The 27,191-nt window shown below is 48.7% G+C and overlaps 1 protein-coding gene across 2 annotated transcripts in view; it reads right to left on the bottom strand.

Annotated features, from left to right (window-relative positions):
• The window catches only part of PRKCA (protein kinase C alpha), a 391,135-nt gene that overhangs the window by 48,254 nt on the left and 315,690 nt on the right, over window positions 1–27,191 (bottom strand). For both annotated transcript variants that reach the window (XM_040640368.1, XM_040640369.1), the window contains 4 exons: window positions 6,096–6,233; window positions 5,137–5,310; window positions 2,885–2,976; window positions 443–505 (listed from right to left, as the gene is read on the bottom strand). In XM_040640368.1, coding sequence (XP_040496302.1) covers window positions 443–505; window positions 2,885–2,976; window positions 5,137–5,310; window positions 6,096–6,233 — 467 coding nt within the window. The remainder of the gene's footprint in view (window positions 1–442; window positions 506–2,884; window positions 2,977–5,136; window positions 5,311–6,095; window positions 6,234–27,191) is intronic.

Raw genomic sequence — 27,191 nt, 5'->3', positions numbered from 1 at the left:
GCTAATCCTGGAAGACGTTCTCCTTCCTTTGGCATCAGACTGTCATTCTTGCTAACCACCTGAAGAATTTAATTCGATAGCTTTTCCTCTGCCCTTGTTCTCCTGCTGAGCACCTATAACAGAAATTCCGTTTCCATTGCTCCCTGACCTCCATTCCAAAAAAAAAAAGGCAGAGGAAGGCGCTGTCAGTGGAGAGAAAAGCATGTTTTCTCCTGGGAAGCAGAAATGAGACCTACAAAACCTTTTGAGGTCCAGAGATCAGAAAGCAGCTCTGATTTGCCTGCAGGCTGCAGACAAAGGTGGGTCCCGGCAGGTCTGTGTTACCTCGAGGGTTCTCAACAACGTGTCTTAAGTCCCCATCACAGAATCACACGCACACAGAGGTGCAGAGGTCCAGGAAAACTCCCAGGTGCCCTGCTGGCTACGGAGTGTCAACACGCACCTGTAAATGATTCCTCTTTTATGAAGAAAGAACAATCCAATGGAAATCTCTGCTGCATAAAATCTGCAAAAGAAAATCCTCATCAGCCTTGCTGGCTTGCTCTCTGGATTTCTGAATATTTTGTACCCTCCAGTTCAGGCATCAAGGAGGCAACAGAACGTAAGACCCCGGGACGATCGGAGATTAGCAGTATCCTACTGATGACAAGCCCTTCGCCCTCCCCTTGGCCATTTTATCACTGCCACCTCCCTGAGGAACTTTGCAGCTAATAAGTCAGAGACAGGTTTATTACCTGTCCAGAAACAGGCACTTCTTGTCTGAGGCCGGTGGACAGTTAATTTACTGCTTACAAAAAATTTCCAATACGATCTCTTAAACAGTGGCTGCTAGACCATTCTGTGTCAGGACTGGGGAAGAGTGGAGAAAATGTCCATTTTCCTATTCAAGGACAGAATGTGTCTGAAAATGCAGTGCTTCCCTGGAAGACGGAGGTGTGTGTATGATGTGCTCTGTAGCTGCTGTCCTCACCCCACCCCCCCGCCGTCCCCATCCCAAGTGCTAGGATAAATGGGACACACACCATGACTCATACTCGAGTTTACCCTTTTAAATAATTCATAATAAACTTAGAGTAAATGCTGAAAGACGTTTTAAAACGTGCATAGCATTTAGGAATTTCTGAAGTCTGAGAAGCCCCAAGACTGTGTTTGTGCAAACATCACACCCGGGAGGCTTAAAATCTGCACAATGTCTACACGAGCAGAGAACACCTTTAGTGATAAGGACCGAACTCTTGTGGGGAAGGGTAGGGGGAGCACTTCTGAGGGCTGGCAGGGGAGCGGCGGGATGGGGGAGGGAAAAACGACAGGATTACAGGTGGCTTTTACATGATTTTTCATGCTCTTCTGTATTTTTAAAATAGGAACTTTCTAGCAACACAAATACACAACATAAGGGTGCTGGACGAGACACCTCGACGTCACCTCATAACATACAGTGGCTGTTCTGCTACTAGCTCTTTAGAGCTCTGTCATCAAGCTTTACTTTACAACCCGAGCATTATGATGCTTTCCAACTAACAGAGTTAAGACAGGGGATAAACACAGGCATTCCCCAAAATTGAAAAGTAGAAATCTAAATAGAAAAAAAAAAATCCCCGTTCAGCAATAACAAAAATCTGATTGGCATTTGTGCGTTTGATTAATAAAGAAACCTGAGAATGAAAAAAAGAAAGAAAGAAAAAAAAATTCCCCCTTGCATTGTTTTCAGCTTGCTACCTAAGCATTCCCCCTTCCGCCTTCAGTCAATCCTCCCTAAGACGCATGTACCCACGCAGGCAGAAAACTTCAGATTTATCTTTCAGATCGAACATTGGCCACAATGCAATTAACATTTGTTAACTTGATTCATCGGGGTACATGCCCATGACGCATCCTCCCCGAGGGAAATGAAATAGCTGTTTGTATACATCTGCTTCTGCCGTGTGTCCTGTGACCTCCTGGCCCCTGAAAAACAGGATGATTGTTCAGGTACCGAGGTCCCCCCTTAGATGGGCCGTGTCTCTCCCGCCGCTGCTGACTCCGGCATCCCAATGCAACCCTCCAAAACCAAGCTCACGATTCTCCCCCAGGCCATCTCCTTCTCGGCGGCTGCCCCCTCCCAAACCTAAAATGAGGTGTCGCCTGAAGAGGTTTCTCCGTTCTACACCGAGTTCTGCTTTTCTTCCTCCAGAATGTTTCTCAAAGACCCTTACTCCTCTTTGGCTCCAAGGTCAAGACCCGATGAAGGTTCCATTCTTTCTCCTCTATATAGATTTTCACCAGCCCTCTCCCTCCCCACGTCCTTCCCCTCTTGGTCCCAAGGCTCTGTGAAAACTGAGCCTCATGGTGTGAAGTCCCACTGAAGCCCACCCCCCCCCAGCCTTCCATGGTCCTCAGCCAGGTCCTCCATCGGGCTCATCACCCAGAGCCCTGCACGCCCTTCTGCCCTGCTGGCTCAGGCTTTCCCTGAGGATATTCTTCCCTCCCTCCCCTCTTTACCAGGGCTCGCGTGCCACCTCTCACGTTACGGCTACACAGTACAATTGTCGAGTGACTTCTCCTACCCCGGGTCGGGTTGTGAGCTCCCGGAGGGCAGACAGCCTTTCCCACTTCCAGTGCCTGGTGTGTCGTGGGTGTGCGGTAACCGTTTGTTTAATAAGGGGCTGACTCAATCCGTGAGGGTGGAATTGGGTGACAGGGGGTACAGTGGCACCTCCAACTGATGACTGGAAGTAGAATGAACTTCTCCTTCAGACGTGTCGATAGACCCAACCAAGAAGTCTGCCCCTAGGAGGTGACGGTGCTCAGCTCCAAGTGGGCAAAGCCCCACTTCCACATTTCACCCAGCAGCACTTCCCATGTGCTGTCTAAATTAAGGGACTTAAAAAATACATATACTCACACTGCTTGTGGTTCCTTAAATTTTCCTACTTGCTGAATGTGGTACATGAGGTCCCCGCCGTTGACGTATTCCATGACGAAGTACAGCCGATCCTGAAGACGAAGGTTCAACGTGAGCAGGGCTTGGCCACTGGCTGAGAGGCTTCCTTCACTCTTTCTAGGCTGTGTTTTGCTTTCTCATTCGTTAGTAAACCGTGGGCTACCCTGGCAGATCTGCTCAGTGGAGCCCTGCAAAATTCTTCCTCCCAAATAAAAGTAATAAACCCTACTGCATGAGGGCCTTGGGAAGTCTAGAGTCATTAATGTAACACTGAAATAATGGCTCTCTGTCAACACGGCTGCCCCCTTCTGGTTCCGTATGCTCCCTATTGTACTAACGGCCTCAAACCCTCTTCCCCTTTCTCCTGCACACATAACACACGTCTAAGTTAGGGATGGTGTGAAGAATCCAAATGGGCCAATTATTTATTTTAATGAGCATTGCGGGTTCGCAGCATCTGGGAGGCAAACCCCAGTGATATAGTCATGTGTTTCCACTGGAAGTTTCTAAAAACAATTCTCGTGAGTTAGGCGGGGCTCCTAAATTATAAATGCTCAATGATATTTGCTGTGGGGGAAGGGACTAAAGATGGAGAGGCCAATCCAATGAGCTTCTGCATCCATAATAGGGCCCAAACACTTTTTTATTTTCTCTGTCACTGGTGTGCTAAATGTCGGCACCACGGAGGGTGTACATCACAGACCCCAGTGCATCTGCATATTTACGAGGACATTACAGTGGGGTAGATGGGGAAAATGGGGTTGAACAGCCAAGCAGCTCACAGCACAGCACACCCAGGTGAAAGCCGAGCTCTGCTCGCTTCTAGACAACATCACCATGTCATGGAAGTTATTAAACACTAAAGTGCTGCACAGGGGGGGAAACACAAGGATGCTGGTGCCGGCAGCCAGGAGACAGCTCCCTGAGCTTCCATCTCTAGCTCTCCTGCGACGGATTTTAATTCCATCTTTATTTCCATGTTTTGTTGCCTTCCGGAGCTTCATCAGTGTAACCAGGGTGATAGGAACCAGGCTGGGATTCACAGACAGGGCTCCCTGCCTGGTGTATTGCTCCTCCCTGCTGGGCGCTACTTAGGTGCTGCTGGGAGAAGGGGGCTGGCCGTGCCGCCAGCGCCAGGCTGACACGCAGTGGCCGGCACCTGGCTCTGCAGCCCACTGCCCTCCCCGACACTGCGTGGTTACACGGGCATTTTGAGATTCTAAAATCCGAGAGCATTGAGTGGGACCTCCCAAGAGATTTTTAAAGAGAGATGTAAAACAGAAAGTCATTTTCTGGCCAATAGAAAGTTGAAAATAATTATAATCACAACAGTAATAATGACAGCTACTGATTATCTAGTTGCATCTTATAAAGGGCAGGTGCTGAGGGGTGGAAAGCCTGTCTTTGGGTGTGCCTGACGATGGTGCCCTTGAAATGTTTATATTTCTTGCAGGCCACCTGCAAGCTCCATGCCAGGGCCCGGGCCCCACTACGGGCTGATCAGTGCTCTGGAACTCTTTTGTTCTCTTTCTCATTATACTGTAAGACAGGGTTCCGCAAACTTCCATAAAGGGCTAGACAGTAAATACTTTAGGCTCTGGGTGTGTCTTGCAATGATTCAACTCTGCCTTTGTGGCAGGAGAGCCACTGCGGACGATAGGAAAATGAAGGAGCACGGCTGTGTTCCAAGAAAATGACCCATGGACACTGAAATGTGAATTTCATCTAATTTACACGTGTCAGGAAATATCATTCTTTTTTTTCTCCTCCAACCTTTCTTAGAGCTCACGGACTGTACAAAACAGGCCAGACTGCCAAGCCTGCTGTGTGCAGTAAACAAGAACACACTCTTTTATGAGATCAAGTGTCCTCGGGTTCTAATGCAATGCTTGGCAACGGGATCAGTAGTCTTCAAAAGCCAGGACTGTGGGTTATTGGCACTGTATCCCCAAGTCTTAGCACGCGGCCTGGTATAAGGAAAACCTTTGGTACAAATGTTTGCTGAATTAAGTAGAATTAATGCCAAGCCTGTAAGTAGGGCACATGCCAGAGAGGGCACTCCCCAAATTTACCAGTGGCATAAGAGTGAGAGGCTTCCTTGAGCCGCCTCCACTGGAGGAAGGTTAATTCAGATGCTTAGAACACTGGCTCAGGGGTGCCCTTGAGAGCACGCCGTGTGCTGCACCACAGATATGCACCCTCAGGGGTCTTACCACTGTCTGGAAGCAGGAGTGTAGCTGTGTCAGGAACGGGGGCTTGTCCAGGAGGGCTAGGACTCGCTTCTCCACCATGGTGCACTCCACGTCGTCATCCTGAATCACCACATCCTTCTTCAGGATTTTGATAGCATACAGTTCCTCTGTGCCCTTCCGGTCAGCAAGCATCACCTGGGAGCAGACGAAAGGCATTCTGAAAAGCTTCGAAGTGTAGTCTGGTACCGGGGGTCGGGGGAGGAACCTGGTCAGGTGGCCGTTCATTTGGTGCACATTTGTAAATACATGCTATACGCATATTCATAAAGTCTGCTTTATGTGCAAATTTTGAAATCTCGCATATCAGGGCAGATTAAATTCCTCCAGCACTGTGTAACTGAGAAGCTGTTGAGATTTGTACAGTGCACAGGCACTGGCCACATGACGGCGCTATGGCGGCTGCAGGAAGGAATATACGCGGTCCTCAGCATTAGCCCTGAAGTGTGCACATTTTTCAGAGCAACCTTTGGGCAAAAATGTGATTGACCTTTATAAGCTGCTCATGAGTTGCAAAGAAAGAGGCGTTCTGGATCTATCATGAGATCTGGGGCCAGAGAAGCCAAATGTAGGCAAAAAGGTTCATCGTTGAAGAAGTGTCTCTTAATTATTACATTCGCTTCCTATAAATCAACTTTTAATTTTTAGTTGCAAAAATTATTGTTTCAACCAACATTCTGGAACACCTGCTCTGTTCTCAACCCGGAAATGGGGACACACAGTGAACCCTCTGTAGCCGTCTGGGTACAATTGTTTTTAATGAAATGAAGCAGTGGGTGGAGGAGGGGTGCAGGAGAACATCTGAGAAAGGAGTACAGAACAGGGAAATTCCAAGAGCGGCTCTGGAAACCTCAGGGAGCACAGGACCGATCCTGGCATTCTCTGCAAAAGCCCCACCGCCTCACAGACAACCGTCCTCTTACCTTTCCAAAACTCCCCTTCCCCAGCACCATGAGGAAATTGAAGTCGGTGAGTTTCACTCTGTCCAGGTTGTTGGAAGGTTGTCTTCTGTCTTCTGAAGGACTGATTACTTTGTTACCAGCTGGGCCAAGCTTGGCTTTCTAAATAACAAGCACACATGTGAAATCGATGGGTCATTTTTCCCAGGAAAAAGAGTGATAGGAAGCATTTAACTAAGCTTGAGGGCAGCTGGGAGGTGGGAGGTGGGATGGGGGCAGAAAAGAAATCACAGGGTGAGGAAATATTTATTCAAAAGTCAGTGGCTATATTTACCCTAAGGGCAACATTTGCAAAGTAGCAAAAAAAAAAAAAAATTGCCCTTACCTATCAAGAGCCAACTCTTTACATAGTTAACCAAGTCATGGGATTCTGTCAAGGGCAGGCTGATTCTTATTCTAGGACTTAGAAGTTAACTTCTTGGGGAAAATGGTGTTTTACAATACCATTAACATAATACAAGAAATACACTGTGCACCGATGATTTGTAAATTTTCCAATTTAAGATTCATTTGCATAAAGGAAACTTGCATCCTAGCGAAAAGGGGAGTAGTGTCCCTGGAGAGGAACCTCTTAACCGGCAAGCTGTGGGGATGATTTATTGCTACTTTAAAAGGCATAGTAAGAAGAACATAGGGGTTTTTTGTTTTTGTTTTTAAGTCAGAGTTGGAGTTGAACTCAGGAAAACGGTGATAAGCATGAGAACCTGGGTTCACACAAAACACGCAGTACCCTTTGAACCTTGAAGAATCCTTGGTCAGTGACCTGTCAGTTACCAAAAGGCATTTTGATAAACCAGGCTCATGCTACACACGGGTGCTGGAAAGACTAAACCCTCATTATTCTGGTTGAAGAGTTAGAGTCTCAGGTCAAAGGTCGAGGAGAGAAAGAAGGCTCAGCAGAAAAGGAAAGGCTAATGGAATCACGTGGGGAGCTCTCAACAGTCAGCAAAGGAGCCCATGGAGAATCTCCCCCCAAGACTGCATGGAGAACATCTGCCTGACGGGAAGAGCACCAGCTGCTGGACACATCAGCTGGTGCAAAGGCCAGGGTCCTGCAGGGTGCCTCAAATGCCCCAGCCACAGCCCCGAGCCCAAGGGCAAAGACTGTGGCTTTGGATACAGTCTGAATGATAAGGTGCACCCCCCATCCCCAATGCAGCAGACCTAAGTGCAGCTTTGTGTTTCCGAGCAGGCGCCAGGACATCACTCAAGTCAATGTGGTTACCAAAAAGGTGTAGGACGTAAAGAAGGTATTCTGGGCTTTACTCTGGGACCAGAGCACTCTTGGGGAAGATGGGGGATCTGACATGTTTTCTTTAGCAGCAGAGAAGGCTTTTGAGGAGTCACCCATATTCCCTCTTTGAGCATCAGGGTCCCTTCGTCCCACAGTTACTGAGCGGGCACCTCGAGCCAGGCTGTGTGGAAGAGGTTTTGCATTAGCGAATCCAGCCGTCTCTGGATCCCCAGGCCTCACACGGCGCTTGGCACAGGGTATGCACTCTACATTCTGGCTGAGTAAGGAAATGAAGTTTGAATGTGTTCCTCAGATGCTGTGCTGTTAGGGGATGCTTTTCTGTGATAAAAATAACATGTTCCTATAAGGATCAAACCTCATGGCTTGAGTGCACGCTCGGATGGACTGAGCACACCCACGTAGGCAGAGACATTAAGATACGGGGGAAAGACGGCCCCAACTTTTTTTGCAGAGACCTTAAGACACGGGGCAAAGATGGCCCTAACTTTTTTGCTTCCAGGCTGAAAGTATTTAGTACGGCTGTACTATATCTCTATCGGCAGTGGCTGGTGGGACACACATGTGAACCTGGGGGTTGTTGGATATACGACACTCTTTAAAGACAAAAACCTGAACTGCAGTGAGACATAAACTGGCCACCCCTTTGACAGAGGATGGAAGGAATGTCTAGACTTGTGAGAAAGAGCCGGACATAACCACTAGTGTTACATCAGGACCCCCCTCAACGGCTGGCCCAGCCCTGTCCTCTGGAAGCCAGGGAGCAGGAGTGCAAGAGCAGCTGGCTCCAGGGCTCCCAAACAGACCAGGTTCCACCACTCGCTGCTGACAAAATCCAAAGGCAGACAAATGAGGGCTGGTGAAACGAGAAAGTGATTTATTTCCGGGAGGTCAGCACCAGGAAGACAGCGGACTAGTGTCTCAGAGACTGTCTCCAAAGTGCTGAAAGCACTCCCAGGATTATGTAAGGAAAATGTGGGGCAGAGGCTGGTGGGTTCATGCATGCAGCTGGGCAGTGAAGGTCAAGTTGATTGCTGTCTTGGGGTCAATCACGTGGGGTCTTGCTGGCCTCCTTATTGCTGGAGAGGATAGTTTTGGTCCCCATCACCGGATGCTTTGCCCACAGGGTCTCATGCCTAAGTTAAGAGAGAAGCTGGAAAGGAGAACTTAATCAATTAGAAGGTAGAGACTGGGATCTAAACAGAGGTGGCGGATAGCGGAAGTCCTCTTTCACTCCGAACATCTGCTCCAGGAATGACTTCAAGTTGATAAACTATCTGGTGTGTGTCCTCGAAATTGCAATGAACAATCAGGAAGTTCGAGTGTGAGATGACGATACCAACGATGCCACTCTATTCTTTTCCTTTGGTTTTTAAAAAGAAATGTTATCAGAAAGAGACATGAGGAGATTGATTTTATCAGGAACTTCACGGTAAATTCTGAAAAGACCCCCATACGACAGACTCAGTGCTCTGAGGCGCTTGAGACAGTCGAAGAGCATCTTCACCTGGGTGAGGCTGTGATTGTGCTGGGCTGCCCACGAACACCCAGCTCCATCTGAAGCACGGGGCTCCTAACCAGGTGTTCCAGACTCATGTGAATTCCTAGCGTGCCTGCCTGCTCCTTCTTCCTTGGACACTTCAGCACCACAGACAGCGCAAGAGGGACCCTGGGCTGCTGTAGGCAACGACCCCAGAACAGACACTGCCCTCACTGGGAGCCACAACAGAGCAAAGACTCTGAGTTTTGTGCTATGACCTTAGTCCAGTTATAGTGAAAAGGGATGTAAATGCAAGAAAAGCATTTTTTTCATTTGAGTACTTCTGAACCCAACTGCAGGAGGATCTTAGATTCCGCTCTGACATCAATCTGTGAGGTTTGGGAGGAATGTCGACAAAGGAGTCTCTGGCTCCTGGGAGGGGAAGCTGGAGGGAGGAAGGACACTGGTTTCTTGTCCTGCTCCAGGCGGATTCCATGCTCATGTCTCTGTGGTCAGCAGCAGAGCTGGGTTCCATGTGGCTGGCAGAGCAGGGTGATGGTTTGGAAGGAGACGGGCCAGGCTGCCACACTGACCGCATTCTCCATCAGGGGGCTGGCTAGAAAGTGGCCTAGCCCAGAGGGCGAGATGGATTTCTCCCCAGCTCCTGGCAGCCCTGAGATAAGAGCAGACTGGGGGCCTTCTTGCAGCTAGCCTTCGATCAGAGAGATGTGACTTCCATGTTTCGTCTGCAGAATAGGCTTCTGGAGTCATTTCCATGCTGCCACGGGCAGGCCTGACTGCGGGATGGCATGGAGCCATCAACAACGCAGTCTTCAAAAGCAGCTCTTCTAAGGCAGACAATTCCACGATAGCAAAACCTCAGTGTTCTAGGCCTGACTTTGGCAAGTCACTCGCTCAACCTGGGTCTAATGAATAGCACAGCTGGGGGAGACAGCCAGAGACTACCCTAGCAGCTGTGCAGCTGGGGGCTGGCGGGGAGCAGACAGCCCCCAGGAGGGTGGTCTATGCAGTCTCCAACTCCAGCCTACTTTCAGGCAGCCTCTGCCTCCGGATTCCCATCCTTCGCTACTCCCCCCCACGCCAATGTTGTGGGAGTGCAGTCCCGGCCACCCACGTCTGTCCTGCGGTCCCCCACCCCTTCCCAGGCTGATGTCTCCCCACCCTGCAGGCCTTAGCTTGCTTGTCATCTCTTCAGAGGACCCCTCCCCCAAAGACTTGCTGCCATTCTCCCTCCCGGGGCCCTGCTCTCGACAGCGCACGGGCAACCTGTGAATATTGATGGTGTATTTGTTTAACGCCTCTTCTAATCACACTGTACAGCTAATCTATCCGCAGGTTGCGCCAAATCTACCTGCAGGTTAGGTCCAGAATCTGGTCTCCTCTCAGGGCTTCCTTCACCACCTGTCAAGGTGGCCCCACCTCTAGTGTCCCCACTCCCATGATCTCCCTTTCAGTATATTCCCTGGAGGGACCCTGTCCTGCTTTCCTGGCTTCCCACCTGCTGGACAGAAGAAGGCTGAGTTGTCACAATGGATGAGGAGGAAACCCTAGGCTGTGAGCTCTGTCTCCGACCTTTGTCCTACAACTCCCCGGGCCCCTCTGTTCCAGCCTCTTCTCTTTGGTCGCCCTTCCCACAGGGGCCTTGCCATCTTGTTCACCCACCAAATCCAGCTTAAGTGCCACCTCTCCATCTTCCTGATGCCTCCTTCCTCCTAGGATTTCCAACCTGTGGCAGACGTGGTCTGTGACTGGCCCACATTCCCCGAGATTTCGGCTCTGCACCCTTGTACACATCGGAGGCTCTCTGTGGGTTCTGCTGGGGCTACACCTGCACAGTAAGCCTCAAGTGCCCATGCTGCCGCCCCAGGATGTTGTGGCCTTGACTGGCCGCACAAGGGGGCAGTTTCTGTGCCGTCTCCCTAGCTTCCCAGCAGGACTGAGCTCCAGCGTGTCCACCGCGGTACCACCTGGATAGCTACCACGCCCTTACCGTAGCTGGCTTCCTCCCTTCCCTGGGTCACATTGCTGCTCCCCCCCCAGGTCTCTTGGGATCACTTTCCAAATGGACTCCTTGCTCTCAAAACCCTGTGGCAAAGTTGACTGATCTGGGGAACTGAAACAGACGAATCTTTTCTGAGGATTTGCTGATCTTTCTCATAGACTGTGAGGTCCTGGAAGGCAGGGACCATCTTACTCATCTGTGTCTTTAGGCCAAGCACTGCGCTGGGCACGTAATTGCACATTCACTGAATATCTCAATGTCGATTGATTCATTCATTCAAAATCATACGTCTTCATTTAGCCCTACAACAGAATTTGAAGATGCCAAATCATGAAAGGTACAATCAGCTGGTAGCCAATACCAGCCAGCCATCTGCCAAACATGAATACAGAAAAGGGCTGTTACCAAGTATGTCATTTCAGAGGGTGGCCCCTGGACACTGTGCATTTAGATGTTCAAATATCATTGGAACTCCTTCCCTCAAGCCATTACCGGTCATGCTGGAACAGCCACAGACAAAGGCTGGGAGGGCATCTCTGCCTTTAGGGAGGTCGGCCACATAGTGACCCTCCCCAGAGGCCACACTAGACTAGTTAGCTGGGCCAGCGAGCCGAAACCATGCCCTCGGAAGCTTCTCTGAAGGGACATTCCTCCAGAGAAAGTCCTGACTGCCCTGGACCTCACTGGGATCCGACTGAAGACCAACAGTGAGCCTCCTGGCTGACAGTTCCTTTGTTTGAGCTTTTGAGTGGGTTGTTTGGCAACTGGTCTCCCGGCAGGACAGAGACCTGCCCTTCTCAGCTTGTGTACTGTTGGCATAGCCAGTTGTCACGAATGTAATTCAGACTTCACCAGGAGTGCAAATAAAATCAATATATGTCCGGGGATAAAGCAGGAGCCGATGGCCTAACTGCAGAGATTCAGCAGACCCAAGGAGGCCTCAGAATAAGCAGGCCAACATCCTTTCCGATAGCAACACAAACATGCCCTGCACGGCCAGACGCCCTGCTGAGCTGTGTGCACAAACACGAATTCACACCCAGAGAGGGAGGCAGAGTGTCTCCTGAAGCCTGGCATCCAGAGGAGGGAGCAGAGGATGGACTGGGGCTGGAGAGCAAAAGCACGTACAAGCCCACTGGTCATGCTCCTTGTTGATAAATCCAAATCTTGAGTTCTTGCTCAGAACACATTTTGATTCGACTCATGGTTCCTTGTGGGTGAATTCAGGACATTCCACCACTTTTTGCACAGGTCTCTTGTGTCTGTCATGCCCCAGACATGGGGCCAGACGCTGGGGAAATCAGATCAATATGATATAGCCTTTCTTCTGGAGAACCTGCAGTCCCAAGGTGCTGTGGTCTATGTCCCTGTTATTCAACATGTGGTTCGTGGATCAGCCGCACCGGCACTGCCTGAGGCTGGTCAGGAATGCAGATTCCTGGGCCCCACCCCAGATCTACGGAACTGGAACATCCGGTTTTAACAAGATCCTCAAGTGAGTCCTGTGCACATTTCAGATGTCTAGTCTAAGACAGAATGCTCCAAATTCAAAGTCCCTTCAGAGTCCCTGGGACCCTTTCCACCTTCAATGATCTTCAATCATCATATAAAATCAGTGGCAAATTCTGGAAAGAGCCCCCGACTTCAATTCCAAAGAGTTTAGATCAAATCCTGGCTTTCCCCATTTTTGCTGTGTGACTCTGGGCAGATGTTACGGCCTCTCTGAGCATCAGATTGCTCATCTGTAATATAGTAGTATTAAGACCTCTGTATTCCTGGGCTATGCTGAAGCGGAAATGAGGAATCCTTTGCACAAGCCCCCAGTGCAGAGGCTCCCGTCACATCCTTCACCGTGGTCTTCTTTCCTTTGCCCCGGGAAGGAGAAGCTGCACTTCCCGGGGGAAGACAGGCAGACAGGCCAACAACGACCAACTGTAGGAGCAAAAGAATAATTTTGGCTCCTGGCCTCCACCTGCTCCCTGACTGTGGACAGAAGGCCTCTGTGAGCAGCTGCAGGTCACCTGGGTCCGGGTTCTGCCAGGCTGACTCAGGGCCCAGAAACCCTGTGATTATGGATGTGTGTCAAGCCTGCAAACTGGTCTGCAGGAGCTCGGGACCAGTGGGGAGGCTGCAGCAGATTCCTGTGGGCTTCCCCACTTCCGTGCTCTCCCGGTGGGGTAGGAGAGGAACTGGATCTCAGCTCCAGTTGCTCTCCGGTTTCTGAAGCATCTTCTGTAGCTCCCTTGGGGGCTAGAACCATGCAGGAAAAGACCTTGACTTAGCGTGCTCTCCCCATCGGAAAATTTCCTAATAACCGACGTGTGTCTCATTTTATGCCCCAGATACATTCTCCAAAAGTCTCATCAGTCTGCAATCATCGAAGGTGTTCACAAACTTAAAGGACTCCTATGGTGAGTTTCTGTAAAGCACATCATACAAAGTGAATCTGACCATTGCAAATCCGAATTCTTCCAGGTTGGGGTTGAAGGTGTACGTGTGTTAAATACCTTTGTCTGAGGAGTGGTCTGTGTGTGGTCAGAGGCTCTCCACATGCAGCCTGTTATTTGGGGGGTGGGTTTCAAATGAAAACTGAGAGCTGGATCTGCCAAATTACGGCACTGGGTGTCTACGAGGGATTGGATTGCCGTAGATGTCAAGTCTCTATCACGCTGGACCACTTGCCGCCGCTGAGCTGGGATGATCTGACCTACAGTACTGCCAATTCCAAAAGACTTAACATAATACCATAGATAGTGTGCAATTTGGGAATTCTGTTTAATCATTATGCACTAGCTTTGGTATGCAGGAAAACAGACAGACAATAAAGACACAGAGGAGGGTACAGCCATAAATCACTAGCCCTTAATACAATTAACGCCCTGACTAGCAATTCTTCCAAGAGGTGCTAACTTATCCTCAGTAGGAATCCAAGCCCAAAGGTTTCTCTACAGTAAGGAAGCAGAGTTTTAACCGTAATTCCAAGTCTCCCGGTGGGTTTATTCTATAGTCACGGAGCCTCTGGGTAACCCTCTGAAGCATGCTGTAATGCTTAGCCACATTTTGTTGTAAATGTGTCCATTTGTACCTATGTTGTGAACGTGTCTTCAATAATATCTCTTAGCAGAACAGAAAATATGGCTTTGATGAATATATTTATCAAAGATGTTTTGCAAAGTGTAGAGAGAAGAATCTGACAATAGAAAGTTCTACTTCTAAGATTCCAAGGGCAGACAGGCCAACAACGACCAACTGTAGGAGCAAAGGAATAATTTCGGATTTCTTCCACAATCTTTACAACGAAAATGTCCTGTAGTCAGGGCTTATCTGAACAATCCTGACAGTGTAAGACTGATGGCGTTTTGGGGCTGCTCCGTAAACACGTATATCTCTGCCGTATAGAACAAAAGACCTTAGCATCGTGTCTTAGAGCTCAGGTGATGTATTCACCTGCACCCACTGCAACATTAAGTCAAGTGGTTTCAGGAGAAGAAAACCACAAGGGAACTGAAGGCATTTTCAATGATACTGTTAACGGAACAGGACCGGTGTATTTCTAACAGCCATGAGTCACAGACACCTACTACTTCCTAGCCCGTAACCGGGCAACGGGTTAAGATGGTGGTACCTCAAGGGCATCACCGCCTCCTGGGTAACAGAGTAAAAAATATGCCCGCTGTTCTCTCGCTAAGTAATTTTTTGTCTTCTGGAACATGCTAAGCATGCTTGCCACCTGAGGGCCTTTGCACTCTCTGCTCCTTCTGACCCGGACAGGAACAAGACACCCTCCCATCTCTGCTCAGGAGATGCTTTAACGCTGAAGCTTCAACAGGGCACCCTGTCCTCTCCTTCCCGTGGATTCTCACTATCTATCATCTGTTTCCCCGTCTCCCTCCACTGCAAGGAGCCCAGGGGCCTCATCTGTTCTGCTCACTGATGTATCTCCAGGGCCCAGGACAGAGTCTGGGGCATGGTGCTCCTCAAATCCTTTTATGATGTATGGATGCACGTGTGCACTGGGAAAAACAATTATTTCTCATACAAACTTTTTTTTTTTTAAGATAGAGTTACTGCCTTTAAAGAATGTCTACAACAATGCTGTTTCTTGTGAGCACAGTACTGGTTCATTAGAACATTTCACACGCATGGGTAAATAAATAAAAAAATAAATAAAAAAGAAAACAACTTTAAGTATCCATAGTTGTATTGCCCAGAGAGAATCACTGTTAACATTTTGATGTATAGCTTTCTAAGACTTTTCATGTTTTCTTCTTTGACAGAAACAGAATCACACCGTTTGCAACCTGCTTTATGCCTTAGCATGTTGTAAACATTTTCTCTGGAAGCAGTCTTCCGCCATGATGTTAGGGACTGCATCACACCTGCTCTGTAGCTCCTCCCACAGTGTACTGAGCCAGCCCCTACTGTTGGGCGGCTACGTTGTTTCCAGTTGTCAGTTCTCAGGAACACACAGATGAGCAATTTTGTGTTCCTAATCTCTGTGCACATCCCCGGTCTCCCTGGGGCGGATTCCTGACGTGGAACTGACCAGGTCAAGAGGGATGCGGCAAAGGCTGGTGCCCAAGGCCAGATGGTTTAATCTGACCGTGAAATGTCAGACAGAAAAGAGGGGAACCCAAAGAGTCAAGGCTGCCTGACTCCTGAAGGCAGGATCTTGGTTTCTTTCAGGTCTTGTGTCTGATTTCGTGGTTGGAATATCTAATCGTTTTTTTTAACCCCCCTTTAGATTTGGTAATCCCACCTACAACTATAATCTGGAGGAATGGGGCCACCAGGGGATTCCTCCTGTACAGGTGTGCCAACACCTGCTGACTGGAGTTTTTTCCTGATGCTGGGGATCACAGGTGGCTGGCAAATCATAGGTGTGCATCATTCATTCTTCTGCAAGGAGTTCTCAGACCCAGGGGCTGTCAGCTGCAGAAGGGTCCTTGGGAAGGTCCGCCCTGCCTTTGGGCAGGTGAAGACACTGAGATCTAGAGAGCTAACTCCACCACCCATGGCTACGGAGCCGTTGAGGCAGTACTGAGGGGGGAGGGGGGCGGAGACAACGATGCTACTTTCCTCTATACTGGTCCTTGAAACAGGACCCCGGATCATCCGGCAGAGGACCATTCCCCTGGCATGTAATGTTGGACCAACAGCACAAGGGTGACAGAGCTTCTAGTATTTGGAAGGAAGTTGGGGATAAGCCAATCCAGGCCACCCACGTTTCGGACGAGGCAACTGGCTAAGTGATGTGTCCAACTCCGTCTTCGTCCCTGGGCTCTGAATCCAGAACCCTGATCTCTGAATCCAGTGCTCATCCTCCCATATCAAGGGTAGGCCAATGTCTTCTGTAAAGGGACGGATAATGAATATATTTGGGTTTGTCAGCCAAAGACGGTCTCTGTTTTAACAACCCAATTCTGCCACTGTCGTGTGGAAACCACACGGGTGAGTGAACGACCATGGCTGTGTTCCAATAAAATCTTATTTACGAAGACCCGCAGTAGCCGGATTTTGGCCTGTGGGCTGCTGTCTGCCTTCCCTCACCCCGTATCACTGCCGTTAGATGTAAACAGCACGCCGGTGTCTCCTCGTTAACCCAGCAGAACGGCAATGAGGAAGAGCCTCAAATGCACTGGAATGATCCACTCCCTTCCACGGTGCCTGACATGCTAACTGGGACGGATGCGAGCCGTTTCACAGCCACACAATGTGCTGAACGAAGTGCTTATTCAGTAGGGCAGAGATGTAAGGGAAACCACATTAAGTCGTTTTCTTAATAAGAAATATTTTTATGGACACATTCACTACTTGGGCTGTCGCCACCGCTGAACAAATTCACAGGAAGCTGGCAGGCCTGTTGTCATGGCAACCGAGCCCGAGTCTACGGAGAAACGTGGAGAAACACGGGGCCCCTGACACATCTGCACTATGCCCAGCGTGGAAAACACGAAGTGCTTGGTTCTTTCTGTCCTGAGGAGCGCACACCTCTAGAACCTCGCTGTGTTGTTTCCTTTACAGCCAACCTCGTTTGCCCTCATTGCCCAGCTCTGCCCCCTAACTGCTGTCTCAGGCAGGCTGCTGCACGGTTATCAGGCCGCAGTACTCCTCTCACCTGATAAACCGACCCTGGAAAGGCTGCTGCCCTCGGGCCTCCCCCGCTGCTAAGAATTCAGACTTTGGTGAGGATCTGAGGACCAAAAACTTGCCCTAAATTTTTCCCTTTGCAAAAAAGACGGCCTCTCGCCAAGGGGGCTGATGGCACACATCTGTCCGATGCCTTCCGGACGGCACCGTGTGAGGGCATGTGGCCAAGGCATAGTCCTGTTAGAGCACTTTCAGTGCTTAGTACTTTTGTGAAACCTCTAATCCTGCTGCTGCCAGGCATGTTCCCTGTTGGGGTTAACACTGCACTGGCTTTATGAGTCAGCAGGGGCAGGGTCAGGAGCCGCGGGAACTCCTGGAAGCTATCAGAGTCGATGGTTTTCCGGACAGTCAGAACGATTGCTTAGAAGTGGGGAGGTCTCTGCTGCTAAGAGAGTGGAATGGATGTGAACAGGCGGGGCCCAGGCAGGCCAGAACAGACCACAGGGGTCCCTCAGTCCTAGAGAAAGCCCGGACTTCCGCCTTCTTGGCACCTTGTCATTCCATGAAACCAAGGAACAACTGGGCACATAAAGTAATCCCATCTTCAGGTCCATCAAAAAGGTGTAGAGATAAACAAACTGAGGGCCTCAGAGGGGAAGGGGGTGGGGGAATGGGATAGACTGGTGATGGGTAGTAAGGAGGGCACGTATTGCATGGTGCACTGGGTGTTATACGCAACTAATAAATCATCGAACTTTACATCAGAAATCGGGGGTGTACTGTATGGTGACTAACATAATATAATAAAAAAATCATAAAAAAAAAAGTGTAGAGATACAGTCACAGGTTCCTAAAGATCTCCTGGGTGCAACTTTTCCCGGAATCTTTTATTTGCAAGTCTTGACTGCCCTCTTGTGGTGTTTTATTTTCTGGAGCCATTGCATTTGGACTGGGATCTTTTAGTAAGAGATAAAAGCCTAAGTTTCCTTAGTCCGCCTTGCAGAGGTAAAACTCCTCCAAATGCTCAAAGGAGACACAGATTGTATCTTTCCAGCTCTACCTTTATAGAAGATGACTCTAAATTTCCAACGTGAAAGCCAGGCCTCTGAGCAATGCCCACAGTGTGGGCCAGAAGTGTGTTTTAGAGTCTCTGCACGCTTCATGTCTTGAAAACAACATCCCTACGGTTCTAGACGTACGATTCCTGAGTCTCCCCCCAGCCCTTCAACTGAGCTCAGACTTTGCAAGAAGCAGGGAAAAGGAGGCAGGGAGGGCTGCGAGGGAACGAGGAGTGGCCCGGGGGAGCCTCTGTGTTTATCTGAAAGGTAGAAACACAGAACAATCTGGGAAATTCAATAAAAAAGCCCACTGGGGAAATGCAATTGGAGCTAAATGATCACACAGCAGCAGCTCCTGAAAGCAACTGAAAAACAAAACAACACCCAAAACCCTCAACCAAGCCATAACTGGCTATAAAGCCTACAGCCCTGGGGAAAGTTCCAGACACCTCCTTCCACCCCTGTCCAGCTGCTGCTGGAGAGGTGAGCAGGACTGGGCATCTAGCAAAGGAGGCTTGACCCTGCATCCTCATGGAAGTCAACACAAACAAAGAAACAAAAGGATACTTCCCCCAAAATATTATACATTTGCTCAATTACTCAATTATTTTCTTATTATAAAACATCTCTAATTGACAGCAGCAAGCATTTTGAAAGTGAGGTTGAATGCAATTAAAGTTAGCTCATAATTTCCACAAGCATTGATTTCACCCTATCTTCACTGAGCGTTTTAAAACCACACCAGTTTTTAAAAACGGAGGGACCTAATTATAGATCAGCGGGACAGCTGCTTCCCAGGCTGGTGGCAGCTGCACTGCTCTGGGCTGCTCTCTGCCCCCTCACCCCCACCCCAGGGCAGCCAGCTGATAGGGAAGCAAATGGCGAAGAGCATGTCCACCAGATGTGGACCAGAATACCAGGTGTGGCACTGCTGACTCCTCCGAGGTCTCGGGTTCTCCATCTGTAAAATGGACGCTCCCTCCCTCCTCCTGAGTGGGGAGACCTCCCTTCCTATAGGGACGGTGGCATCCTCAGAGCTCAGTAGCTGCTGCCACACCAGAAGAGAGAGTCTTCCGACAGGAGCAAGCAGAGAGGGGCAGAGATGAAGCAAAGGGACATAAATGAGTTGGCAGGGGTCCCCACTGCCCTCAGGGGACATGGTCACATGTGTTTGCCATAAGAGCTGGTCTCCGGGGCAAGAGGGGCCTTGGAGGAGGAGCTTTGGGGAGAGGGTGTGTATGGCTCAGATTGGCTGGAGGTGGACAGGGGTCTTGCATCAATAACCTGGGAAGAGCTAGTAAAATTTAAATTCTTTTAATTACTGTAATCCTACTAGTACCTCCAGGCTGCTGGGGCCTGGGGGGAGATGTGGGTTACAAAAGGAACACCCCTAGTAAGAGATGAGACCACGCTGCATCCTGCAACCCTGGCCACCAGCTCTGTGCGGATCTGGCTACCCACCCACGGCCACTGGCGAGAGTCATGGACTATCCTGCCTGCCTGCTTCTTCCCAGCGTGTCAACACAGAGATGTGGCCCCTGGAGGCCAGCCACGGACTGATTACTGACAGGTCTATTTTCAGAAAAAGCCACAAGGTGAAGATTAGTTCCTGAGCAAGCAAGCAATGCCGCTCTGCAAAGAGGTGTGAGTGATGGCACTCCATTTTCACTGCCTGGGTTGGGGCAGATTTCCAAGAGACAGGTGACATTTTCAGGTAGCATCATCTGTGTTTCTTGTCCAAAGACCCATAACAGAAGGCACAGGAAATGAGAAATGTGCACCAACACAAAGACAAGAGGCTTCATTGACACCTCCCGACCCTGCTCGTCAGTGACTTCATTGCTGCATGTGGGGGGGCCTTGGGGACGCTATGCCTCTAATGCAAAACTGGGTCTCCCAACCCTGGGGCCTGCGGTGGCTCAGAAAACACGACAAAGGGTTTGTTTAAACTGGCGATGGCTTCTCAGAAAACAGCCATGTTTTTTCTTTCCATTTGGGAAGACCCCTGGTTCTTAATAGCTGGGGGTGGGCTGAGGGAGGAGGCAGAGGGTAACAGCAGCAGCAACGCTTCACCCAACCAAGCGCTGTTCTGACCACTTTTTATATTTCCTCGTTCAGTCCTCCCAGCAGCCCTAGGAGGCTGGTATTTTTTATTGCCCCCATTTTAGAGATGGAGAAACTGAGGTAAGAGAGGTGAGCTAAAGGGCCCATGGCCTTACAGCTAGGAGGCGCTGGACCTGGGACTTGAACCCAGGGAGCCTGGAGCTTAACCACGCCACCATGCTGCGTCCCTGCAGCGACAAGGTGGGAGCCGTGCCACCCAGCAGGCGAGAGGGTTGGCAGTCCTTCTGATGGGACAGCCGCTCATGAACGGTGGGAGGGGCTGTGGTTTACCTGCCAGGAGCGGATTCAGGGAGGTGAAGGCTTCCCCCTAACTTTTTCTTCTTTTTCCTCCCCCTTCATTTCCCTTTCCAGCCACGTCTGAGTGTTGTGCTGGCACCCAGCTCTTCCTACACATTGTGAAATCGAGCCCCATGGTTTGTATATTCTCTCTCCCTGGGACAACAGACTCTCCAACCTAATCACAAAGGCAGGAAACACATCGCACAGGCAAGAGACATCTGGGTCACAGTAAGGACCTGAATCCCCAAATGTGAATCCACTTCATCAGAGGGGAGCCGTCCTCTGAAGTAACGGGGTATGACAGGTGGTCTGTTTTTAAGCAGGAACTGTCCCCACGTCCCGGAATCATCAAGAGCTGTCTGCTCGCTCTGACGATGCAGGATGTTTTCACTCAGGGGGAGGAAATCACCCAGCGTGTCTGGGCGTGGCCAACTTCTGAAGGTGTTTTCCACAGTGAACACACGGCATTGTGTGACAGCATTTTAAAAGACAACAGGAGGGCGGCAACGAGAGAAATCTGGACAGACGCCTGTTTTCACCCGTGATCGTCCCCACACTCTGTTTAAGACTTGTGAAACCTCAAAGAATATTTTTTTCCTTCCCTATTTGCAATAACTCTGGGTCACCAGTCTCTTGCGGCCCCTTGGGGGACACATCTGTAGCATCAGATACATGTCCTACAGAGAGAAACTTGAAAAACGTTATTTACTAGAGGTTTTCCTTAGGACAGTGTTATAAAAAGAGTATCATATGTTGATTCTAGCTTAGGATCGGGGGTGGGACTTCCCCTTTTAAAATTCTTCATCCAAGTATTTGACTGTTTAAATTTTTCAGATGGTTCCAATATGAATATGCTGTAATGATCCAGAGTGGATTTCAATTATTAACTAAGGCAATACACTGAAAACACAGCTGGTACACGGCTCTAACCAGCTCCCCAAAAGAGACTGGTGTTGTCAGAAATGATTACGGATAAGATTTTTGAAATAATTTACATGCATGTTGCAAAGTTCCATTTGACAGTTGGTGGGGGTAGAATGGTTGATTAGATTATGAACAACTGACTTGGGGGAAAAATTAAAAAATGAAAAAAGGAATGAAATACAATGAGTAGTATTAAGCCAGGCATTAAGAACATCAGAAAAATCTGATGATTTCAGCCCATGATATACCACACTACATCCTCCATATAAAGGCACACACGTAGTGTAAGTACACCGTATCGCTTGCATGCTTATGTAGATGTCTACATAAAATCGAAAATGAGTCTTAATACGTGATTGGAGATACATACTGGCAGAAGGAAAGGAATGTGTGTGCTGTTGATTTAAAGATGCACTCTTTCTGTTCATTTGATGCTTTAAAAACAGACTCGAACTTAACTTTAATCACTGATCAGAGATTTCAATTATTTCCTATTTTGTATAATCTTAAATGGACCTAATCTGGAGACGAGGGAGGACAGGTAAACTCTCTGGGTGATGCATAAGGAGCGTTTTCTTCCTCGCTGGAGGGCCGTGGCCATTTGGAGGGGAGCGCACAGACTGGGACGTGAGTAGGCGGAAGGTTCAAGCTACCAGAACACACAGTGCATCCTTAAGAGCGGAGAGCATGGCGGGGGGGGGGGGGGGGGGGGGGAGGGCAGGCATTTTTGTGGCAGGAAAGGTGGAAGAGGACAGAGTGGAGGGAGAACTACCTTTAAGAAGCGGACATGACATCCCTGTAAGAGATAGGAGAAAGGGAAAAACTGCTAGGTTAGTAGGGAGGACGCTACAGACACAGGAAAACAATCAGCACCATGAGCAAAAGAAAACTCGAGTGCAACACACCACAGGTTTCATCTCCAGTGCAGACAGACAGCACAGGGGAGAGACAGCCCAGCACGCAGCGTGAGGGTCTAGCAGAGAAGGAAGCCACAGGCTCGACGGGGGCAGGTCTGATTGGACCTCGGAGGGGAGGGAATGGACTCCTTCTTCTCGTATGAATAATGAACGGACTCGTGTCAGACCACACAGAGCCATGGCCCTTCTCGCTCTTTTTTGTGGCTTTTACATGGCCATGCACAGCATCCCATCACACAGCTCCATGACAGTCATGGATGCTTCTTTGCTTTGGGCTGATCTGTGTGATGGAGTACTGGTTTACCTGGTTTGTCAACAGCTAGTTACCCGTGAATTTCATACACATAGGTCGCCGCTCTTCAATAAGTCAGAATAGAACCAAACCCACTTACCATGAAAACTATCCTAACAAAATTAATTTTTTTTCTTGACAATTCGGAAGACTCTTCGGTATCTTAAAGAGCCAAAGACTACTGGTAAAACATGGGTTGGGCAGCTCGTTAACCATGTTCTGGTTGCCCGAATGCCAGGTGACCAGATTTGGCTCCCTAGGTGTACTTCTTTTCATCTTTCAACTTCTGTCTTTAAAAAACCTCTCCTGACTGGGTAACTTTACTTTCACAAGAACTAATGTGAGAAAAGTAAATTAAGACCATCTTAACAGAAAATTTTGTACAAGGAGTCATGAGACAAATCCTACAAGTTCATACAGAGTGTGAGTCTGCTTCCGGGAGAAAATTTGAGGAGGCTGGTTTTCCAAACCCAAATTCCACAGCCTGAAAGGGTCACCGCATCCCTGAGCCTGAACAGAGAGGAGATTAGAGACAAACAGATAATACTTTGTGCTCGGAAGGCTTTGTCTACTAAAATAGGAAGCTGGTCAAATACGAGTTTTACGTCTCTTTGAGCAGGTATGGATAGATTAGCCTCTGTTACACCTTATAATTTGGTCCTTTAAATCTGTAATCATGAATCTATTTATAATTGTTCTCAAAATAGGCCATTTTATTCCAATCCCCAAAGCTCTATTTTAGGCTAGAGATCTTAATCCACATCAAGATTAAAGGCAACTAACAATAGCAACAAAAACATCCTTATTGAAATGTTGGTGCTGTTTCCAAGAACCTTAGAGGAAATTGAATCGACATTTCTCCTGCAACTGACAGAGCTGCCCAGTCTTTGCCTTAATACCTCTGGGGATGGAGGGCTCCAGGTTGGCTGAGATGCCCTGAAAAGTACCTAGAATGGCTTCAGAAGGGGCCTACCTCCCACCTCCATCTGCAACAGGTTACCTTCTACAGGGAGACAAAAATCCTCTAGCACAGACCCTTCCATACTGTGGCCGGGCAGCTTCACAGCCTTCCAGCAACCACTGAGCAGCTGCTCTTGGACTCAACTGGATCTAGAAAGACCCCTAAGCCATTTCATGCTTGGACATGACAAACGAACCCAAATCTTTTTTTGAAAAAAAAAAAAAAATCAGGGACACCTGGGTGGCTCAATTGGCTAAACGTCTACATTCAGCTCAGGTCATATCCGGGGGGGGGGCCCGGGATCGAGTCCCGTGTTGGGCTCCCTGTTTGCTTCTCCCTCTTCCTCTGCCCTTTCCCACCGCTCGTGCTCTCTCTCTCAAAGAAATGAAATCTTAAAAAAAAGAAAGAAAAGAAAAACAAAGAAAGGCTTATGAAGTGAATCAGCCCGACTCCCACAGACCCTCTCCCTCCGCACATACGTGAGCACTAGGGGAAAACATGCTGCCCCCACCCGTGGATGTCAGATGGAAGAGGAGGAAGCAAAGCAGGTCTGTGCAGAGGGAAGACGGTGAATGTCCGTAAGCTGCCTAAATGATAACCCAGTTTTCTATAATGGCCATGCGAGACACTGAATTCATTGAGGTCCTGAGCCATGGCTGTCTCTGACTCACCTGGTTGGCTTGATGAGGTAGGAAGAGCCGCAACGCCTTGTACATTAAGGCGATGATCTTAAACGGCAGAGACCTCATCCGTGAAAACAAAAACCATCAATAAAACCAAAATAAAACACCCACGAGCACGCCAGCCACCACTCCCAATGGGCCTCACATTGGGAGCTGCCATTTTGAGCTCCTGAGGCTGCTGCGGTCTCATGTTAACGCCACGTCACGTCACGAGAGCCATCATCTTCTCAGCAGCGAGGCTGGATCGATGTCTGCAGAACTGGACACACTAGTACCCGGACAGACAACTGACTTGTGGCCTGAGTTGGACACCTGCTCATCTATGTTGGCTGGGTTCAGGCTGGAAGGAAAGTTCTGCTTCTCCTCTACTGTGAGGGTTGGGAATATTACCCACAGAGAGGAGACAAAGTGAAAGGTCGCACATGCCCTATTCCTACTCAGCAACGTTCCTTAAGACACAGCAGTTGGAAATTTTCTGAACTACCCACAGGAAGTATGGGAAAGGAGCTGGTCCACCTCTGAGCACGACCATAGCCCTCACACCTGTGGTTTTGCCCAAAACTAAAGGGATTTAGGTGTGAAGGAGGGAGATTGTCTGGGCTGCAGAATGACCTCACCCCTGGAAGGCTTCCATCAGCTTCCTGGACACACAGGCTCAGACATTCTCTCCTAGGCTGTCGAGGAAAGCCAAATGGGGCCTGACGTTTAGATTCTGAAGCATCCAGAGCAGGGCTTTCGGTTCTCGCTCTGGACACAGGAAGGTGGCAAATCTTACGGGCGTGTCCCGCGGGTCAGCAGGCTTAGTCTGCATAAGGAAACCTCAGACCGGTTTAAAAGGCTTGAGAATTATGTAAATATGGGTAGGCTTTGGAAAGCTTGAGACAGAGGGGAAGTGGAGGGGGGTCTTTCCAAGGGAACACAAGTACTAAGGTGCAGCTAGAGCATGACGTGTGCGTGAGGGTGACGGGAAACGTGGTGTCATAGGGAAGGTGACCAAGAAGAGACAGGAAATCTGGGTCCTGCTACAAGCCAGCTTGACTAAGTCCATTCTGTGCTTTTGTTTTCTCATCAATGACAGTAATTTTACACATTGCCTCCACTTCTGATATGCTATTATTGCATTATACACTTTTCCTGTGGAGGACCAGACAGCATGCATTTTAGGCTTAGGAGGCCACACAGCCTCTATTCCAGGGACTCAGCTCTGCTTTCGTAGCAGGAAAGCAGCCACTGACAACAAACAGTTGAGCGTGGCTGTTAGTAAACTCTACGGACGCTGAAGTATGAATTTCATCTAATTTTCAAGTGTCACGAATATTACCTTTAGAAAATCATTGAAAATATTCAAACCATTCTTAGCTCAGGGGCTGTTCAAAAGCAGGTGGCTGGATGCCAATCCCTGTCCCATTCAATTTGGACACTGGGTGTAATGGAGTCTGTCCTCATCACCTCCGCAAACACTGGAGGACATAAATTTGTTTGCTCATTAGTCAACAGGTCACAACCTCTCTGACGGCATTTCTCAAACTTTAAGGGGACAGGAACCACCTGGGCATCTTGTGAAAATGAGGATTCTGATTCAGTACAAGTCTGGGATGGGATCTGAGATTCTGCATTTTTTAAGTAGGCTCCATGCCCAGTGTGGAGCCCAAAGTGGAGCTTGAGCTCATGACCCTGAGATCAAAACCTGAGCTGAGATCCAAAGTCAGACGCTAACTGACTGAGCCACCCGGATGCCCCTGAGATTCTGCATTTTTGATAAGCTCCCAGGGGACGCTCCTGCCACTGGTCCACGTACCATACTTGGAGTTGCAAGGATCTAAAGCACCAGAGTGGTCACCACTTTCTTTTTCAAGCTACCCAGGGAGTTCGGAATCCTTGGGCTTGACCTCTCTAGATCCCCAATTCTAATTCTTTCTAGGACATGTTCCCTGCGGAAACAGCAAACAGCATTATGTGTGTGGGGGGGGGGGCGGGGGCAGTCACCCTTATTCCAGCTTTTCTCTTTTAAGGGGTTTTCACTTCTTCTTGGGTGCTTGGGCTAGAACCACAGGGACCTGTATCAGTGCTTAGGTGCCATGTCTCTGTTCATGCCAAGGAACATTGGCTCTATCTTCCTTCCTCCCAGTTCCTGACCTGCTAATCCCCTGTGGGTACCAGGGCCTGGGTACACATGGATAGCTGCTTTCAACATTTAATATTAGGCTTGCCCTTTTTACTGAACCTGCAACATCCACCCATAAGGCCAACCCCACAGCTACAAACACAGGGCTTTTTATGTCATTTCAGGAATCCATTAGGATGGAACAGATAACTAGAATGTACAGTCTGTTTCTGGTTTCCCACCAAAGTCATCTCCATAAGAGAAATTAAACTGAAAGCATGTTGCCAATGCTATGAGATAAATGCATTCACCCTCCCTTACGGACTGATCAGAAATTCCGTGCAGTTGCTTGTGGAAGCTTGCTCTGAGTCGGCTCAGCTGAGTGGTAGCGTTAACCTCTGTGGACAGGGATCTAATGAATGCGTGAAAATGATTTCCAACCCTGAACCTTGTCCTATTTAAGATTTTGCTTCTCAGACGGAGCTGAAATATAAAGATGAAAATAGCCTTCAACTGATGTGCATTTTATAGACTTTCCCCCTTAATACATAGCACACAGTTCAGAAAGTAATTAATTAAGCTATTTAGGGACCAAAATGAATAAATAAAAAAAAAAAAGCAGAATCTATATTGGGGCACACAGATTTTCTGTTTTGGGTCCAAAAGGTCACTGGAAAGTACTAAGGTTTCCATAGTAACGGTAGCAGGCCCAATCCGATCAACAAATAGCTACAATTTATCTCAGGGTCTCCAATGAACTATTTTCTTTTTTCTCATCCAGAGAAGAACATTCTGAATTAGATAAAGTCTTCAAAGACAATGGAGGCTTTTTGGAAAATCCAATTTCAGCAATAGTAAACAGGAAGATGCTTG

Source organism: Ursus maritimus, unplaced genomic scaffold (assembly GCF_017311325.1).
Source record: "Ursus maritimus isolate PB19 unplaced genomic scaffold, ASM1731132v1 scaffold_24, whole genome shotgun sequence".
Taxonomy (NCBI): Eukaryota; Metazoa; Chordata; class Mammalia; order Carnivora; family Ursidae; genus Ursus; species Ursus maritimus.
Note: the sequence above shows the minus strand (reverse complement) of the source record. Positions and strands in the feature narration are given on the sequence as shown.